Here is a 21,400-nt window from a genome sequence, read left to right on the forward strand (position 1 = left end):
CCTCAGCAAATTAGTGAGGCTCTAAGCAACTTAGCAAGACCCCCATCTCAAAAACCATAAAAAAGGGGATGGGGCTGTAGCTCAATATAGAGTACCTGCCTAGCATATATGAGGTACAATAGAAGTTACTCTTCTTCGTTAGCTACTGTACAGGACCTAAGTATTTATTAGATTTCTGTTACTACAGTTCATTATCTCTAAAGATGAGTAGATAAGAGTTACTATTAAAAAGATTGTTCCACACACATGTAATAGGTGGTTTAGGCATCATAGTTGAGATGTCCTGGGACCAGTATAAGGGAACTGATCCTCTAACTTGCACATAGGAAGAATAACTGCCTGCAGTAAAGGACATCACAGAAGCATCACAGAGTATCTGTTCAGTCTCCACTTCATTTGCAACATCACCCTGGGAGGAAAAAAAAGTGCATTTAAAGATATTTTGTGTTCTCAGAACATTTGAATGAAAAAATTTTCAAGAATACAATGAAATTATAACTCCTATTCTTTGAATGTCTTAAAAAGAAGTAAATGTTACCAATATTCAATGTGCATACTAGAAAAGCAAAACCATTAAAATGCAATAAAGAAAAGCAATTAAAAGTATCATGGAATAGACTAGAAAAAAATCAAATTAAATAGCTAATAGCTCAGGTAACAGAGAGCAGCTTGACTGGTGTAGTAGTAAGGAGAAACAGAAAAGAAAAACACTTACATGAAATTATACAGGAGATGAGGAAGGCCAGAAAAATATAAAAATTGAATTCTGAAAACCAAAGAGGAATGAAAGGACAAAAGAGATTCAAATAATACCTGATAGACAAAAGTTAAAAAGGGGGGAGGGTGGTTATGGTGGTGGTGGAGGTAGCTTTACTTATAAAAGTACACACGAATATGACAAAGAACACTTTTAGAAGCATTAATAACATGTGTTTGCAACTTAGATGCCCTTCAGTAGATGAATGGACTAAAAAATGTGGTATATATACACAAAGGAATATTACTCAGCAATAAAAGAGAATAAAATCATGGCATTTGCAGGTAAATGAATGGAGATGGAGAAGATAATGCTAAGTGAAGTTAGCCAATCCTAAAAACCCAAATGCCAAATGTTTTCTCTGATATCAGGAGGCTAATTCATAGTACGGTTGGGAGGGGGAGCAAGGGAGGTCTTGGCAAACTCTAGATAAGGCAAAGGGGTGGGAGGGGAAGGGAGGGGGCATGGGGGTAGAAAAGAGGGTGAAATGAGAGGACATAATTACCCTAAGTACATGTATGAAGACATGAATGGTGTGACTCTACTTTGAATACAACCAGAGATATGAAAAATTGTGCTCTATATGTGTAATATGAACTGTAATGCATTCTGCTGTCATACATAACAAATGAGAATAAAAAATAAAATTAAAAAATAACATGTGTTTGATAATCCTTTGACCATTTCAAAGTAAATAATATAGCTGCAAAATTCAGATTTTTCTAAAAGTATCAGTTAAAATGAATTTCAGTGCTGATATAAGTTGAAGAACAATATTGCTATTTTAATCCAAGATCAAAACCTAATGCTCCACTCAATCTGTCTTCTTGATGACACATTTGCTCAAGACTCAAGTTGTCTACTATAGGCAGAGAGGGAACACTCAAAGGAGTAACATGGCTGATGACAAGATGGGTGGACTTCTGTTGTTATTTTTCAGATGTGAACAGTAAAGAAGTCTGGGCAAAAAAGGGAAGAGGACAATGGCTTTCCCATGTCTTGCTCTACTTTGCTTTTCATCATGAACGTACTCTCAATAATGAGGACTGCCTTCCAGGTATTTTTTGAGTGGGGAGCTTTGCCATTTTTGTCTCTATATTAATATGTACTACATTTGTTCACATATTTCATAAATGGCTCATCCTCTAAAACATTAGACATTTCATAACTCCATTGTGTAACTCATTCTAAGATAGCTGACTTTTCAGAACATTTGTATATTAGTCATATTTCTCACAAGTTTCATATACTCTGAAGAACTAATTATTCTCTTGATAATAGCCCAGACTAAGAAATTGCACTTCTTCAATTCCACTTTGCTTCAGCTATGTCAGCAAAGCTGATGTAACAGGTTAAAATGTTGGCAGCGATTATGTCTGTCATCTTACCTCACAGTTTGCTCCTCTCTTGAGAAAACGGGTCCCAGCAAACTTACTGGATCTTCTTGCTATTAGAGTGACATACACAGGTCGTCCATAGATCAACAGCTCTTAGAATTCAAGTTAAAGTTGTTTAGCAAAATCATAAATGTCACACAAAACCAAGAGAATCATTATACTTTAAGGGTACATTTATATATATCTTGTCCAGTGGCCTAAAGACACCAAAAACACTACGCAAGAATGGAAGAGAATTGAATCTGATAAATATTCAGAATTATGCAGGAATATTAGCAAAACCCAATCTGTCTAAGGTGTGATTTCTATGAATTCAGAGGAAATAGTACTGGCCAAGGGTAGATCTGTCTTTTCTTATAATCAAATCATGTAAGAAAATAAGTACAAATAATTCTGCCTATAGTCTTCAGAGTCATACACTTTCCAAAGAAAGCATGTGTCATTAGGATGTTTAAATTATGAAGTAATATAGAATATTGAGGAAATAGAGTAAACATAATTCTATAAAACAGGTCCAAAAACTGAACACTGAATTAATGTACAATGCTTAATAACATACATCTTATTAGTTATGGGACTTTATTTAAACTTCTGAGCCACACTCTCATCTACTATAAAATGGGAATTAAAAAGTAGCTATAGGTTAAAAATCACTAATTTAAAAATCTAAAATTCCAAAGCTCCAAAATCTGAAAATTTTTGAGTACCAACATAAGCCACAAGTGGAAAATTCCACACATGACCTTGTGTGATAGGTCATAGTCAAAATGCAGGCACACTAAAAATACTATATAAAATTACCTTCAGGACAAGAATTTAAGTTTTACAGGAAACATGAATTTCACATGTAGACTTGGGTCTCATTCCCAAGATATTTCATTATGTTTATACAAATATTCCAAAAATCCCCAAAATCCAAAATCTGAAAGATTTCTGGTCCCAATCATTTTGAATAAAGGAGAGTCAACTTGTACTTTTGCTAGGTGATTGGGAAGACTACTCGAGGTAATGCTTGTAAACTCCTAATGCCTAGCCTATAGTAAATGTTCAATAAAGAGCAATTACTTTTATCTTCATACAGACTTCCAGGATTTATTAAATGCTTGATAACCAGGAAACTAGATTCATCTTTTAAACTAATAAGCTTTAAAATGATAATCTATGATGCTGTTCATTGTTTTAAAAAAAAACAAGCATTTATTATTCTTAATATATCCCCGGTCCTGGAGCTAGATCTTAGAAATACAAAATGGTTTAGAACTACATTTTAGAAACTATAGCACATTCTCTTTGGTATCCTTGGTGGTGAAAAAAAAAACTTGTTTTTTTCCTCAGGTGAATTTTATTTTGGGGAACAGATGAATGTGATTCAGGGTCAAATCTCATTATGCAGTGAATGATCAAGTTGATAATACCACTCTCTGGTTGAAAATGATTATAAAGTAATAAGCCTGATTTTCAAGTGTAGCACATCAAACTCACTCATCTCCATTTCCAGAGTCCTGTGTCTGCATCTAGCCTCTCTCCCCACTTACCATAAAGAAGACAACACTGACACTCTTTAAGGCAAACCTTTTGGGCTAGGTATGCCCCTTGATTCCACTCTTCCCAAATGGTCTGGCCTAAGAAGGCATAATTAATAATGTTTAGGTCACATTCACCCACTTAGTGGTCTCAAAGAAGCCACTCCTTTAAAGCTTTAACTATAGGTCTTAAAAAAAAAAAAAAAAAAGAATGTCAACTAAAAAATGCAAATGCACAAATGCCCTCCATTATCTCAAAAAGAACAGAAAAAAACTAAATCCACTTGTAGATACTATACACTGCCTTTCTAAACCTCACAATATAATGACAATTTCTTGAATACCTTCAACGTTAGCTAGAAGTTAAATGAAAGATCAAGTTGGAGAAGGAAAAAAGTTTTCTTCAAATTGAACTCATCAGCTCACCCCAAGGTTCAACCTACTTCTATTTAGTATATTATTTTCCTTAACCCAGTTTGAAAATGGCTGTCCATTAAAGCTTCCTAAATATTACTTTACACATATCTCACCCTTCTGAAAAAAAAATTTTTTTTTCAAAAATTCAAACACCAAACCCAAAGTCCTTAGCCTGACCACTAAGGTTATCTGATCACTGGCAATCTGACCCCTCCAATCTGCTTTCCACTACCTCCTACCTTCCCAGGAGTTTTATACACAAGCCATGAGAACACTGCCATATATTTTCCATTTTTACTCTCACAGTGCTATCCCAACCCATGATCTCTCTCTCTTGTACTTTTGAGGCCTGAGTTTTATTTAGGGCCCAGTTCAAGTTCTATTCCCATGAGACTGTCCTGCGCCATCCTCTCCACTTGCCAGGAATTCTGCTCCTCCCAGAGAAGCATGATCTAAATAGCATGATACTAAATAGCTTAGTATGCATACAGCGTTTTCTTCTTTGCTACTTATTAATCTTTCTATGCACATAACAGGTCTGTTCAAAGAGTCTTTTTTCTTCTTTGTATTTCTATTGCCTGGCATTAGAATGTATAGAATGATTATTATAATCATATTATTTGCATGGAGTTTTTTGCAAATTGGTACAATGCAAGTTTAATAATATATACTTAAATTTTTACAAAAAGGATACTTGACTGCCCACAGAACCCATGAATAATATACAACAGCCAGTCACGATGCACTGTGTTTTTAATTATATCCAGAAGTTCACCATTCCATACATACTTCATATAAGGCTCACTACAGATCCCAAATACACCTGAAAAATAAAAATTGATGCCAAAAAAATAAGAAAACTGATTGACATTCAACTCATTTTTAAGTTCTTCCAATGACATTTTTAACTTCAAAGCAAGATGCCTGATTAATACAATTGTCATTTTCATTAGATATCATTTATATCAGTATCTAGAGCATTGTGCTGATTCTGTACTAAAATCAAAAAAGAAATGCTTTTTCTGATTTCTGAGAGTTTTTAACTTAAGAGAAAGGAAAATCAGAGGGAAAGTAAAGTCACATGTACAAATACATTAAGAAGCCAAGAGACAACAGAGAGCAGGAGTTGAGAGCACAGCATGCAATCAGAGTGCTTGGGCCTAGGACATCCTGGCTCTGCCTTTTATCAGTAGCATGACAGGCGTGACCAAAGTGTTACTATCTCAGTGCCTCTGTTTCCTCATCTGCACCTGATCATGTGGTTGCTGTGCATGAAATAAATTAGTACTGCACAGAAAGTGCTTAGAACAACTGCTTAGAATGATTGCTGAGAACAAGCCTGGCACATTACTCAATCTTCCATAAAATGTAGTTATTATTACACCAGGCCTTTTCACATGAAGAAATTAATTTCATCAAACATGATTTCAGAATATCCACATATAAGTGTATTAAACATCAATGAGTTTTAAAAAATCATCTATAGTGACAAGTAAGAAACAAGCGTATGTATAAACTAATAGCCTAAAATACAGCACCAGTTTTGGATAGTAGTCAAGCAATACTATTTTTTGCCTCAAAACATGATCTGATAAGAGTATTAATTAATTTATTTACTTTTGTGGTATTGGGGATTGAACCCAGGACTATTCTACCCCTGAGCTACATCCCCAGCCCTTTTTAAATTTTATTTTGAGACAGGGTCTCACTAAGTTGCCCAGGCTGGCCTCACACTTGTGATCCTCCTTGCCTCAGCCACCTGAGTCACTGGGATTACAGGCATGTACACCACACCTGGCTGAGAGTATTTATTTACGTACTATAATGCATTTATAAAAATTAAACTTTCTCTGTCCTTTCAACGCATCACATGAGAGAATGAATAATGCAGACACTCTCCCACTTTGGCACCTTAGGTAAGTTACTTAACATCGCCATTTGCCTCAGTCTGGCTGGGCACAATCAGGAGCCACTTGTCAAAAGAAACTAACTTTATTTTTAGAACCACACACGCCAAACAAAACAGCCTCTCAGGAAAAACCCTCAGAGCCTCAACTGCCACCACCGGCTTTCCACAAGCCTCTCTCTCCCACACAAGCTTCTCTCCACCTCCCACAATCCTCCTGCTCTTGAGGCCGATTGGCTGGGTCACGTGGGCGGAGCCAAAAAAGTCCCCCAATGAGCAGCTCCGTGGTCTGAAAGGGCAGGGAAACAGCCCAATGAGCATCACCGCAGAGGAGCCAATCAGCTAGATGTTGCTGGGGCCGCTGTGAGCCAATCATCAGCTGGAAGTTTGCTGGCAGCTGGAAGTTTGCTGGGGCCCCTTCGGCTGTGGCTCTCAACATCTCCCCCTCTCTGTTTAAACAACAAGCATGTGGCTTAGGGACCGTGCCTGCCTTAGGTTGTCCAATAGTACATATGGTCCTTAGGTTGGTACCATTGCAATTGGATCTTACCCGTCACTGACTACCGGACCAGTATACAGCCACACCTGTGGAGAGGTCTTTGTACCAGCGGGGGGGGGGGGGGGGGTTGAGGTTCTTTGCCTCACCTCTGTTGGCCCCCAAATTTTAGCTGGACGATCATGACAAGCAGAAGGGAGGAAGATACACCAAGCCAATTGACGGCTCCTTTTGGAAAAATTGTACCACCAATGACATCATCAGCAAAAATACCCCAAGACTACCACAAGTCGCTGCACCAACAGATAGTTCACAATGCATACAGGTGAGCTCACAATGTGTCCAGGCAAGTTCTGCAAGCAGTTCAGTGATGGCTATTGTAGAAGCTGTAGATTGGTTTTATCTTTGACTTCACCAGCACTGGGATGAAGATAGGAATTCTGGCAATAATGGCTAAAGAAAAAATTATGTAACATTCCAGAAGGCACTAAAAGAAAACAATTTTCTTAACAATTTACATTGTCTTCACCGGCACTGGGATGAAGATAGGAATTCTGGCAATAATGGCTAAAGAAAAAATTATGTAACATTACAGAAGGCACTAAAAGAAAACAATTTTCTTAACAATTTACATTGTCTTTAAGAGAATTATTAAATATAATGAAAAGGAAAGGTGAAAGTAAACAAACAGATCTGTTAACCTTCTTTTTTGTTTACATATTAAAACAATCCTCAACAGTTGTTTACCCAATTTAAATTAAACCATATAAATCACGTGAAAAAAAAAATTTTGGGGATCCATTTTATCATGAGCGCTCATCATATATGATATATGGACATACATACATTCAAACATATAACACAAAACACAAGTGTGCACACATAATATAATACATACAACACATAACATTATAGTAAAGGCCTTATAACTTTTTACAGGTGAAATCTCCATTGCAATGTTTAAAAACTCTATAGTCAAAAAATAGAACTGATCAGCAAAACATTAACCTAGGTCTGTATGAGCTCAAAAAACAAAATAGAACTTCATGATATGGCAAAGGGCAATAATAAAATAGATATTGAAAAAAGCATCCTGGTTCTGTTGCAGATGTAAGAATAGCCAAACTGGAGTTTTGGATATCAGTTGTTATGGATTTGAGCCAAATCATCTTCTTTTTGGTCTGTAGAAATCGCTTTAGTTAATCTTTCTGGAATCCAAATCGGCTGCTGTTCTCCCTGTGGAAACACATAAACAGACCCCCGACTCCAGACAATTACTGGGTCAGGACCTTGGTTAATCTCTCTGGAATCCAAATCGGCTGCTGTTCTCCCTGTGGAAACACACAAACAGACCCCCGACTCCAGACAATTACTGGGTCAGGACCTTTCCATTGTCCTGTTAGAATATCCTTCCAAAGTACCTTGGGCTTATGTACATTTTTTGGACACATATGCCTTTCCGCAGCACTAAGTCCTGATGAATCCAAATTTAAAAAGTTTAGAGTAAAAAGGGTTATTTTAAGTTTATCTTTGGGGAATATATACCCCTTCCCAATTCCTTCTTTTTGCTTTAATAAGTACATTTTAATAGTTTGATGAGCTCTTTCAACTATGCCTTGTCCCTGTGGATTGTATGGGATTCCTGTTATATGAGTAATGCCAAATGTTGAGCAAAATTGTTTAAAAGAGGTAGAAGTATAACCAGGGGCATTATCTGTTTTTAACTGTTTTGGAACACCCACAGTGGCAAAATTTTGTAAGCAATGAGCTATAACATCTTTAGTTTTTTCTCCGCCATGAAGGGAGCCCATCAAAAATCCAGAAGAAGTATCAACTGTAACATGCAAATATTTTAATTTTCCAAATTTTGGCAAGTGTGTGACGTCCATCTGCCAAATATGGTTAGGTATCAATCCTCTAGGATTGACTCCAAGATTAACTTGTGGTAAAAAGGTCACACAATTTTGACATTGTTTTATTATTTGTCTAGCTTGTTCCTTAGTTATTTTAAAACGCTTTTGTAAAGTATTAGCATTGACATGGAACTTTTTATGAAAATTTATAGCTTCTTCTAGTGTAGAGAAAATATGTATGTCATGTGTAGTTTTATCTGCTAAATCATTGCCCAAACTAAGGGCTCCAGGCAATCCTGTATGTGCCCTGATATGTCCTATAAAGAATGGATCTTTTCTGTCCCAGATTAGACTTTGTATAGTGGAAAGCAAAGAGAAAACAGTAGAAGAAGGGGAAATCCTACCAGCATCTTCAAGAGATACTATAGCATTAACTACATACTGACTATCAGAAAATAAATTAAATACAGAATCTTTAAACATCACAAAAGCTTGTAAAACTGCATTAAGCTCTACCTTTTGAGCTGATTGTTTGGGTACTAAAAATGTAAAAGTTTGATCAGGGGTAACTACTGCTGCTGTACCATTATTTGACCCATCAGTGAATATATTTGGAGCATTCATGATAGGTGTTTTTCTTGTCATTTTTGGAAAAATTACAGGATGCAATGACCAAAAAGACAATAAAGGATTAGATGGTAAGTGGTTATCAAATGAAACATTAGATTTGCACATGATTATTGCCCAAGTATTTAACTCATTAGCTAACTCATCAATTTGATTCATAGTATATGGAGTAATAATTTTATTGGGAGAAATTCCAAACACTCCCTTCGCTGCTTTTATTCCTTTGAGTATTAATTGTCCTACAGCCTCAGGATACCTAGTAAGAATAGTGTTAGGAGAATAAGATAAATGTATCCATAATAATGGACCTTCTTGCCAAAATACTCCTGTAGGAATATTTTTTGTTGGTAGTACAATAAATAATAAAGGCAAACTTATATCAATTCTATCCAAATGCATATTTTCCATATATGTTTCAATGATTTTTAATGCCTTTCTTGCTTCAGGCGTTAACATTCGGGGTGAATTTGGATCTGATGGACCTTTTAGGATATCAAATAAAGGTCCCAACTCTCCTGTTGGTATACCTAAATAAGGCCTTATCCAATTTATGTCTCCTAATAACTTTTGAAAGTCATTAAGTGATTTGAGTTGATCTACTCGTATTTGAATTTTTGGTGGACGGACCATGGTTGAGGATAATAGAACTCCTAAATAATTAATTGGAAAATTTAATTGTACTTTATCTATTGCTATCTCTAGATTATAATTTTTTAATAAGTTTGTAAGTGTGGCATAACATTCTAGCAATGTGTTTTTATCTTTGTGTGCTAATAATACATCATCCATATAGTGAAATATTTGTAGTTCAGGATTTTGATTTCTAAGTGGCTGGATTACTTTGTTAACATAAATTTGACACATAGTTGGGCTGTTAGCCATCCCTTGAGGGAGTACTTTCCATTCATATCTCTGATCAGGACCTTCATGATTCAGTGCAGGGATAGTAAATGCAAAACGTGGACTATCCTCAGGATGAATTGGAATTGAAAAAAAAACAATCTTTAATATCTATAACTAAAACATACCAGGTTTTTGGCAAAGCAGACAACTGAGGAATCCCTGATTGAGCAGGTCCCATAATAACCATCTCATTATTAATGGCTCTTAAATCTTGCAATAATCTCCATTTACCAGATTTCTTTTTGATGACAAAAATGGGAGTATTATGGGGAGATACAGAAGGTTGTATATGTCCTTCTGCTAATTGTTGTTTGACCAGGTCATGGGCTGCTTGTATCTTTTCTTTAGTCAGGGGCCACTGAGGAACCCATACTGGTCTTTTTGATTTCCAAGTAATTTTTATTGTCTCAGTGGCCCTTTCTGAAAATCCAACCCATGTCTGTCTGTTCCTTGATCTATTTGTATTGGTGCTGCTATACCTTGTTCTTGTTTTTCTAATCTTTTTCCTTTCCTAAAACCTTGTCTAGTCATAATAGTGGGTGCATTTTGGTTGATGTTATTTGTTAATGTCAAACCTAATTGATCTAGGACATCTCGTCCCCATAAATTTACGGGAAGATGATCCAATACATATGGCTGTATAGTTCCTTCACATCCTTCAGGATCCTTCCAATCTAATACCATTGCACTTCTATGGGGATTAGTTGCCACTCCTAGGCCTCGAAGCGTTTGAGTGGCTTGTTGTAATGGCCAATGTTTTGGCCATTCTTGACGAGAGATGATGCTAAGGTCTGCACCTGTATCCAGTAGCCCATTAAATTCATGTCCTTGAATATTTAGTTTTAGCATGGGGCGAGAATCTAAATTTAAAGAAAGCATAGCCCAATCTACACCTGTGGAGCCTAATCCCTTGGAACCTCTTTCTACAGTACGACTGGAAAATTTATCATGTAGGCTGGGTATTATTAGTAACTGTGCTATTCTATCTCCTGGTGAAATTACTGATATACCCTTTGGAGAACTGGCTATAATTTTTATTTCACCTTCATAATCGGGATCAATTACCCCAGGACTTATCATAAGTCCTTTTAGAGTAGAAGAGCTGCGTCCCAATAATAAGCCTACTGTTCCTTTGGGAAGAGGTCCTTTCACCCCTGTGGGAATGATTTGAACTCCCATCTCTGGAGTTAGTACTGCTCTGGCGGAGGCGCAGATGTCCAACCCTGCGCTCCCTCTGGTTTGTCTGATGAGGGATCTGATGGACAATGTGTCCTGGGCACTACCCTGATGGGGTTGCTGGGTTCCTCCAGTGCTCCGTATATTTGTGGTTTTGGGCCCCGGAGCATTGGGCCCCCCTGTCCATTTTTTGGCAATGGAGCCCGATGCCTTTCTCCACGATATTGTGGATAAACACCTGGTCCTTGTTCGTTTTTTGATAATGGAGTACCCTCTATGGCATCGTGGGCAAATACCTGGTATTCTACTCCTTTGATACCTAGTTTTGTTACTCAGGGATGTTGTTCAGATTAAAGAGTTTTTGCAAAGCCCCTGCCACATTATATGACACACAGCAGAGACTTTTCAAAATGTATTATTTTCCTTTTTACCTACTCTCCCACTTTTTTCCCTCTCTTTATTTCCTATCAGTTTTCCCCTGTGTGGGAAATTAATCCATGACCCCAGCAAAGGTGTCAGAATCCTAATCAGCAGAACTTATGAATATGTTATATTACATGCCATGTAGGAATAAAAGTACAGATGTAATTTAGGCTACTAAGCAAATTACTTTGAGCCAAAGAAATTATTCTGGATTATCCACATGAACCCAATGTAATCATAGGGTTTTTATAAATGAAAGAAGAAAAGAGGAGTGTGAATGTTAAAATGATGTAATGTAGAAAAACAACTTGGATGGCTGCTACTGGCTTTGAAAATGGAAGGAAGGGAGCGGAGGGCCAAGAAATGAGAGAGCCCCCACAAGATAGAAAGGGCAAGAAAACTGGTTTTCCTCTAGATCCCCCAGAAAGAAATGCAGCCCTGCTGATACACCAAACTTATTTCAATGAGACCCATTTGGGAAAACTGACTTCTGTAAGATAATAAATGTGTGTTATACTAAGTTGTAATTTGTTATAGCAACAACAAGTAACTAATCCACTACATCATTCATATTTATCAAGTAATTTTTATGAGGCTTAGAGATATTATATGTAAATTTCTAGGCAACCTATTGCCCCCCCCCCCAAAAAAAAATGTTGCATTAGTCTTTATGATGGAAAATAAGATGGACTATACTCTCTGATATTAACAAAAAATTTTTTCCATTTATACTTTACAAAAAGTCTAGACCAATAAAAAGTGCATGAATACCAGACCTTAAACTATACTACAGAGCTACAGTAACAAAAACGACATGGTATTGGCACCAAAACAGGCCCAAATCTTTACCATGTCAGCCTAGGATCTGACTTCCTGAATCAGACTCCTAAAGCACAAAAAGTAAAATCAAGAATCAATAAATAGGATGGATTCAAATTAAAAAGCTTCTTCTCAACAAAGGAAACAATAACATGAGAAGAGAGCCTATAGATTGAGAGAAAATCTTTACCACATGCACCTCTGATAAAGCATTAATCTCTAGGATTTATAAAGAACTCAACAACTTAAGACCAAAAAAATAATAATAACCCAATCAATAAATGGGCTAAGGAACTGAACAGATACTTCACAGAAGAAGAAAAACAACTGATCAATAAATATATGAAAAAGTGTTCAACATCTCTAGCAATTAGAGAAATGAAAATCAAAACTACTCTAAGATTTCATCTCATTCCTGTCAGAATGGCAGTCATCAAGAATACAGGCAACAATAAATGGTGGTGAGGATGTGATGAAAAAGGTACACTCACACATTGCTGGTGGAACTGCAAATTGGTGCAACCACTATGGAAAACAGTATGGAGATTCCTCAGAAAATTGGGAATGGAATCATCATTTGACCCAGCTATTCCACTCCTTAATTTATACCCAAAGGACTTAAAATCAGCATACTATAGTGACGCAGCCACATCAATGTTTATAGCAGCTCAATTCACAATAGCTAAACTATGGAACCAACTTAGATGTCCCTCAATAGATGAGTGGATAAAGAAAATGTGGTATATATACTCAATGGTATATTACTCAGCTTTAAAGAAGAGTGAAATTATGGCATTTGCCAGTAAATGGTTGGAGTTGGAGAATATCATGCTAAGCGAAATAAGCCAATAACACAAAACCAAAGGCCGAATGTTTTCTCTAATATGCGGACGCTAATTCAAAATAAGGCTGGCAGGGGCACTAGGGAAGAATAGTATTACCTTAGATTAGGTAGAGGGAAGTAATGGGAGGAAAAGGGAAGAGATGTGGGATGGAAAGATAGTAGAATGAACAAACATTATTACTCTATGTATATATGTGACTACATGACCAATATGATTCTGCAACATGTACACTCAGAAAAATAAGAAATCATATCCCATCTATGTATGATATGTATCAAAGTGCATAAATGCATTCCACAGTCATGTATAACTAATTAAAACAAATTTTAAAAAGTTTTTTTAAAGTGCATGAATAGCCGGACATGTTGAGACATGCCTGTAATGTCACAGCCTTGGGAATCTGAGGCAAGAGGATCAGAAGTTCAAAGCCAGCCTCAGCAACTTAGTGAAGCCCTAAGTAACTTAGCAAGACCCTGCCTCAAAATAAACAATAAAAAGGGCTGTGAATGTGGCTCAGTGAATAAAATCCTTGGGTGCAATCCCTGGTACAAAGAAAAAAAAGTGCATGAATAATGGCTAGAAAATGTCAGCATACAATTTTCTGGCTGGCCTACAAACAAAATCACATGGTGATTAATGATCTCTATAAAAATGAATTGGTCAAGTTCATGAATCTAAAACAACCCCATGTAAAGATAAAGAGCACTGAGGGATGGAGAAATATGAGAGGAATGTGAATAAATTTAATGAGATGCCATTTCATGGACGCCACATTAACATACATTAAATATGCTGAAAAGCACCTACCGCTTCCACCTTGTGTAATTAATCCTTCATCTTCAAAGATGTCAAAACTCTCCTGGCGACTCTGGGTTGTTTCTGATTTTAACATCTCCAGGGGCATTCGCAAGACAGTAAGATTATACTGAAGTGAGTGAGACAAATCATAGCTGTAACTGAGAAGAGAATTTTAACTTGAGAATTACAAAAGCAAAGCACGTTTCATGATCTTGCTCCCATATGAAATTAAAATCTGTGAACTAAATTACTTAGCACCTGTTATTTCAACTTAGAAGCAATGCTGTTCAAATAAGCACTGTAAAATAGCAAAATATGAACATGATTGGAAATTCAAAAACTCACGGCATGACTTAAGATATCTGCATGAGTAAAAATAAATAACACATTGTGAGTAACTTATATTCATTGATTTGCACAATGTGCATTTATTGCTTCATGCTGAAATCAATGTACATTCATGGTCTTATGCATAGGGGTCACATTTTCATATGTATTTGGATGGGATCCTGAAGTTATTACAATATCCACTACAATGGTACATGGTTGTGAACACTAGTTTACACATGAGCCAAAATGATTATATTAATTATTATTGGTAGTATAATGACTAAATAAAAAAACAAGAATAAGCATATAAGATAAGCCATTACAGTGAAACATGTTTCAGGAGAGTAAAACCTTATAAAAATTATAAAAGTCTATGCAAATAAAATTTGGACTTTAGGCCAAAAGAAACCTGTTACAGTTCTGATTTCACATAATTAATAATCTTATGAGTATCTCTAGCATATATTTTTGGCACAGAATTTCAAAAGGTATCTTGAATACTTCAGGTTAATACAATTTGTTTTTAAAATATTTTAGTAATATTTTAAGATGATTACAATTCTGACTGGAGAATCAAACACCTTATTATTTCTTTTTAAATTTATTTACATAATTTAATTGAAACTGATTTCAGTTTCATCTATGAAATTCAACTTTACTACATTTTCTTGATGGTTCCATTCATTTTATAGTAGACAATCTTAAAGAGATAAAAGCTATATTAAGAAGCTAGGGGGCCGGGGATGTAGCTCAAGCGGTAACACGCTCTCCTGGCATGTGCGGGACGCTGGGTTCGATCCTGAGCACCACATAAAAATAAAGATGTTGTGTCCACCAAAAACTAAAAAATAAATATTAAAAAATTCTCTCTCTCTCTCTCTCTCTCTCTCAAAAAAAAAAAAAAAGAAGTTGGTTTCTGACATTTAACAATCAGTTCTTCCTATTTTAAATAATTGCTTTATTCTAGCTGAATCTTAAGGATATAGTATACCCTTCTTAAAAGACTATGGATGAGGCACAAAAACTTTAATCTTCATTATTTTTACTTTTGGAAAGACTTAATGAAGACAAACCGAGAAATATGAAGCAGAAGATCATTTTTAATAGTATCACTGAATTTCAGTAATAATTCAGACATTATAAACATAATATCAGGCAATAAAGACTAAAAAGAAAATGATAAAATACAAGGAAAATATACATTCAATAAATATTTATGGGGATGGAGGTATGAGTCAGCAGTGGAACACTGCCTTGCACATGTGAAGCCCTGGGTTCCATCCCCAGCATTAGAAAACAAAACAAAACAAAACAAATATTTACGAAAGTGAAAATTATTTCATTAGGAGCCCTTCACTCTGTGATTATTAAAACAAATTTCAATTTTACATAAATGAAGACATCAAACAGTATACATAGTAGACATGTTTTTATTTCATAAACAAGTGATTAATCTATTAATTAAAAATAAATTTCTAAAAAATGCAAATTACCCTGTCAGTATATAATACCAACAGCTACAAATGTGCTAGGTAGACCTAAAAAGAGCATGCTACAGGGACACTGCTACATCGATGTTCATAGCAGCATAATTCACAATAGCAAGACTGTGGAACCAACCTAGATGCCCTTCAATAGATAAAATGGATAAAAAAAATGTGGCATTTATACACAATGGAGTATTACTCTGCATTAAAAAATGACAAAATCATAGAATTTGCAGGGAAATGGATGGCATTAGAGCAGATTATGCTAAGTGAAGCTAGCCAATCCCTAAAAAACAAATGCCAAATGTCTTCTTTGATATAAGGAGAGTAACTGGGAACAGAGTAGGGACGAAGAGCATGAGAACAAGATGAACATTAAACAGGGATGAGAGGTGGGAGGGAAAGGGAGAGAGAAGGGAAATTGCATGGAAATGGAAGGAGACCCTCAGGGTTATACAAAATTACATACAAGAGGAAGTGAGGGGAAAGGGAAAAATAATACAAGGGGGAGAAATGAATGACAGTAGAGGGGATAGAGAGAGAAGAGGGGAGGGGAGGGGAGGGGAGGGGAGGGGGGATAGCAGAGGATAGGAAAGGCAGCAGAATACAACAGACACTAGTATGGCAACATGTAAATCAATGGATGTGTAACTGATATGATTCTGCAATCTGTATACGGGGTAAAAATGGGAGTTCATAACCCACTTGAATCAAAGTGTGAAATATGATATGTCAAGAACTATGTAATGTTTTGAACAACCAACAATAAAAAATTAAAAAAAAAAAAACAAATGTGCTAGGTTCTCTTTCAGTTCTCATGACTGAGGTTCTTATTAGCACATGCTATTTTGTGTTCTATTTTTTAATTTGGATATTATAGCAGACAGAATCTTCCATCTATCACAATAATTCTTTCTACTAGATCTACATATTGGTCACATCAGTGGTGGTGTAACACTTTATCATAATGCTATACCATAATTTACTTGCCTGTTCTTTAATTATTGATTTCAGACTATCCCTGGATTGGTTGGTTTGCTTGTTAGGCTACCATAAATATATGTCCTAAAATGTCTCTTTACTAATGGGGATTCATATTCTCCCTCCTAATATATTTTTCTTAGGAGGTATTTTCATATATACTTAATTTCTCTCCAGGAAAATTATTAATCTGAGATGGCACCAGCAATATGTCAGTATTGTGATAGTTGTCCTATTTTTAATTTATTTGCACCTAATTTTGCCAGATTATTCAGTGAAAATTGAACTGTGACACTGTTACGACTCTCTGGCTGAATGCAGAGTTCATGTTTCTAATTCAAAACTGCAAAACAAAAATATTTCCTTAAAACACATCAAGTCCTATCTAAAAAAAAAATAACCTTTATAGTGAGACTACCCTTTAGTTTATCCATTTGAATTTTCTGTTTTCCAATTTTATTGGTATAGTACATAATGGTGGGATTGATTGTTACATATTTGGATATGCACACAATATAACAATATATTTTGGTCAATATCACTTCCCAGTATGAATTTTCAAATATCAGATTTTTAAAAGAAATAACTACATTTAAATGCTTTTAAATAAAATAATTTTTTTTTTTTTTTTAATGTAGAAGTGCTACTGTGTGCTCTCACTTTATTTATACCCCCTGGAAAATAATGTAAAACTTTAAGTGATTGTTAATAGAGACAAAACTAAGTTACAACTTACCTAAAGTAAAAATTGCTGGATAGGTCCACATTTTGAAATATTCGTAGATACCTTAAAAAAAATCAAAGCATGTAAAAACATTCTGGAAAAACATTCAGATGATACAAACTTATATATATGCTTATATATGCTTATATACACTTATAACATATATAACATATGCTTATATATATTTATATTAGTAAAACACTCATTAAACTGAGTAATTCAAGCCATTCCTAAATAGAGATTTCATCAGAAGCAGCTCTAAATCTGCTGATCATCCCTAAAAGACTCTTAACTTCATAGTTCGTTCCTCGTCACTGATTATGCCTGTCAGAGGCAAAATCATACACCTACATGTGTGGGGCATTTCGACTGATGGCAAGATAGCAGTAAATAACTGTTTTCACTTTTACAGTGTGGTTTTGTAAATACTTTGAGGATGGAGAGAAGAGTATAACAAAAATCAAATATTTTTGCATCATCATAATTTTAAATTGGAAAATTATTTTGTTTTGTTGGTACTGGGGATTGAACCCAGGAGAGCCTTACCACTAAACTATATACCTAGCCCTTTTTTTAAATTTTTATTTATTTTTTAATTTTGAGACAGGGTCTCACTAAATTGCTGAAACTGGACTTGAATTTATAATCCTCCTGCCACAGCCTCCTGAGTCCCTGGAATTGGAGGCATGTCATACCTGGCTAAGTTGGAAAGTTTTTAAACTGAAAAAAAAATTATAGAATACCCACCTGCCTTTCACTCAAGAGAAACAAATATTCACGTTTTTATATTCACTTCAACTTTTTAAAAACAAAATAATTAAAACATACTTTAAAGAGTTAAAAATCCCCTTTGTTTATTCAGTCCTGTTCTCTCTCTCTAAAGGCTACCACTTTTCTGTTACTGACATGAATGAACCCTTCTGTCCTAGTGTGCCATTACTTCTACCCCATTACAGACACCTTTAAAATTACATGTAGCTCAATGTTCATAGCAGCTCAATTCACAATAGCTCAGCTATAGAACCAAACCAGATGCTCTTCAATAGATGAATGGATAAAGAAAATGTGGTATATATACACAATAGAATATTAGCCATAAATAAGAATGAAATTATGGCATTAGCCAGTAAATGGATGAAACTGGAGGCTATCCTGCTAAATGAAATAAGCCAATCCCAAAAAACCAAAGGCCTAATGTTCTCTCTGATATGTGGATGCTGACCCACAATGGGGGTGGTGGGGATAGAGGTTCACTAGATTGGAGGAGGCACAGCAGATGCGGGGATGGGAATGGGAAAGACAGTAGAATGAATGGAACATAATTTTCCTATGTTCATATATGAATGCACGAACAGTGTAACTCCACATTATGTACAACCATAAGAATGGGAAATTATGTTCCATGTATGTATGGTATGTCAAAATACATTCTACTGTCATGTATAACTAAAAAGAATAAATAAATAAATAAAATTTTTCTAAGTGACATGTAGCATTATACTATGTTGAATACATTTGCCCAAATCATTCCAAACTTTGTATATTCTTCTGAAACCCTTTTTTCCCCACTCAATTTTTAAAGTAACTATGTTAAAAGCTAAGGATTTAATATGTTCACTTAAACTGATGTTTGCTACTTCATCATATAATACATGCCACATTTTATTTATCCATTCCTTGACTGATAGACTGTTAGGTTCTTTCTAGTTTCCCACTATAAGATACAATGCTGCCAAGAACATACCACTTTTCTATATACTTGTATGAGTTTCTCTAGGGCACGTATATAGAAGCAGAACTACTGGCATATACATAATGCACATTTTCAGTTTTATTAGAACATGTCAAATTGTCTTCCTAAGGGGCCAAATTAATATCACTTTATAACTTGCTGATATTCACATTACTCATAGCATAAATTCATTTCCCTTGTCTCTGCTAACATTTGACAACAACAGATATTTTAATTATTCCCAATATAGTGAGAATGAAATGGTACCTTTTTAAATTTACAGTTCCCAAATTACTAGCAAGGTTCAGCATCTCTTTTGTTAGCTAACGTTTAACCATTTCTCAGTTAGGTTATCATCTTCTCACTAATTTGTAAAAATTCTTCAGATAGTCTACATACTAATCTTTATTAGACTTTCAGACTTCAGCTTATCTCCCAAAATCTGTCTGGATTATAATATTGTTTTAATATAAAAAGCACCAAATATGTCATTTTTTATAGTTTGTGCTTTTTTTAAATTTTATTTGTGAAATCCTCCTCCCTGTTAGGATCATAAAAATACTTTTTTTTTTCTCCCTTAAAATCATCTTTGAACTTCTGGAATTGCCTCTTGAGTACTGTCAGAGATTAGAATCTAATTTATTTTTGTCCAAATTTAAAACCAGCACCATTTAGCATAACTTTTCCCCAATGATTTGTTGTGCTCACTCTTCTCATATGCCATTTTCCCACATAAAGTGAATCTTTTCTAGACTTTTTCGACTCTGTTTATCAATCATTGTTAGTTCCTTCTCCAATACCAAGCATATTACTATCTGGTTATCTTAATTATACTTACTGATTATCTTCATTACTACAAGTCTTGCTGTTTGGTTAGGTTTATTTCTTCTTGTTTTTCTATTTTAGAATTATTATCGAAACTATACTTAAACATTTGCTTTTCTATATGAAAATTAAAATAATTTTGATATTTAAATTTTTAAAAAATCCTCTGGAATTTGATTAGTTACATTAAATTTATGAATTAATTTTGGAGAAAACCAATCTTTATGACATTGTCTTCTCATCCATGAACAAAGGGACATCTTTCCAATTATTTAGGGATTTTAAATATATTTTAGCAATGATTTAAATTTCTCCATAAGGTTTTGTGTAGCTTCTGTTGTGTTTATTTCCAGGTGGCTTATGTGTCTGGGTGCTGTTGTGAATGGGGTCATTATTAAATTTTCTAGTTGGATAATGCCAGTGTATAGAAACTGGTTCTTACATGCTGATATTTTTTTTCAATCACCTTTTCATTAGTTCTGAGAGCTTGTAGATAGTCTTATATTTTTCAAGTAGAAAATATGCTACATCATGTCTACATAATAATAATGTGCCTCCTTTTTAAGCTTTTTTAAAAATATTATTTAAGTTGTCAATGGACCTTTATTTTATTTATTTACTTTTATGTGGTACTAAGAATCGAACCCAGTGCCTCACACATGGTAGGCAAGTGCTCTACTGCTGAGCTACAACCCCAGCCCCTCCTTTTGAAGCTTTATACCTTATTTTTCTAGTCTTATTGAATTGGCTAGGGCTATTAGTTATAATGGTAGATATCTCTATTGTTCCTTATTTAATTAAAGGCAATGCTTTTAAAATTTTACTCTCTATTTCCTGTAAATATTAAAATGATCATAATTTTTCCTAGAAATATTTTAAAGTGGTAAGAATTTACTAATATTTTACCAAATATTTGTACTTAAATGCATTATTGGATTATACAGTTTTGTAAGTGTGTTAAACATTTTGTTTATCAAATAATATTACTTTGTTCCACTTATAGTGAGGTATTAATATAATTGTATTTTATTTTGGATAAAACAATAAGATATTTTTACTCTTTAAAGATAGTAAAATTTCTAGGACTGGGAATGTGGCTCAAGTGGTAGCGCACTCGCCTGGCATGCGTGCGGCCCGGGTTTGATCCTCAGCACCACATACAAACAAAGATGTTGTGTCCGCCAAAAACTAAAAAATAAATATTAAAAAAAAATCTCTCTCTCTCTCTCTCTCTAAAAAAAAAAAAAATTAAAGATAGTAAAATTTCTACATAGAACCAAACAATTTGTTTGACTATTTTTGGCTAAAGAATCATAAAGATGGCATTTATTAATTATATAAACCTCTTCAACTCTTTCCCATCCCTTGATTCATGTGCAAT

At 34.8% G+C, this 21,400-nt stretch overlaps 1 protein-coding gene across 4 annotated transcripts in view; it reads right to left on the reverse strand.

The window, feature by feature from the left end:
- Fig4 (FIG4 phosphoinositide 5-phosphatase) overlaps positions 1 to 21,400 on the reverse strand; it is a 110,367-nt gene that overhangs the window by 69,180 nt on the left and 19,787 nt on the right. For all 4 annotated transcript variants that reach the window (XM_071613136.1, XM_027928183.2, XM_071613135.1 and 1 more), the window contains 5 exons: positions 17,475 to 17,525; positions 13,950 to 14,098; positions 4,789 to 4,917; positions 2,146 to 2,246; positions 247 to 409 (listed from right to left, as the gene is read on the reverse strand). In XM_071613136.1, the coding sequence (XP_071469237.1) occupies positions 247 to 409; positions 2,146 to 2,246; positions 4,789 to 4,917; positions 13,950 to 14,098; positions 17,475 to 17,525 (593 nt within the window). The remainder of the gene's footprint in view (positions 1 to 246; positions 410 to 2,145; positions 2,247 to 4,788; positions 4,918 to 13,949; positions 14,099 to 17,474; positions 17,526 to 21,400) is intronic.

This window comes from Marmota flaviventris, chromosome 6 (genome assembly GCF_047511675.1).
Source record: "Marmota flaviventris isolate mMarFla1 chromosome 6, mMarFla1.hap1, whole genome shotgun sequence".
Classification (NCBI taxonomy): Eukaryota; Metazoa; Chordata; class Mammalia; order Rodentia; family Sciuridae; genus Marmota; species Marmota flaviventris.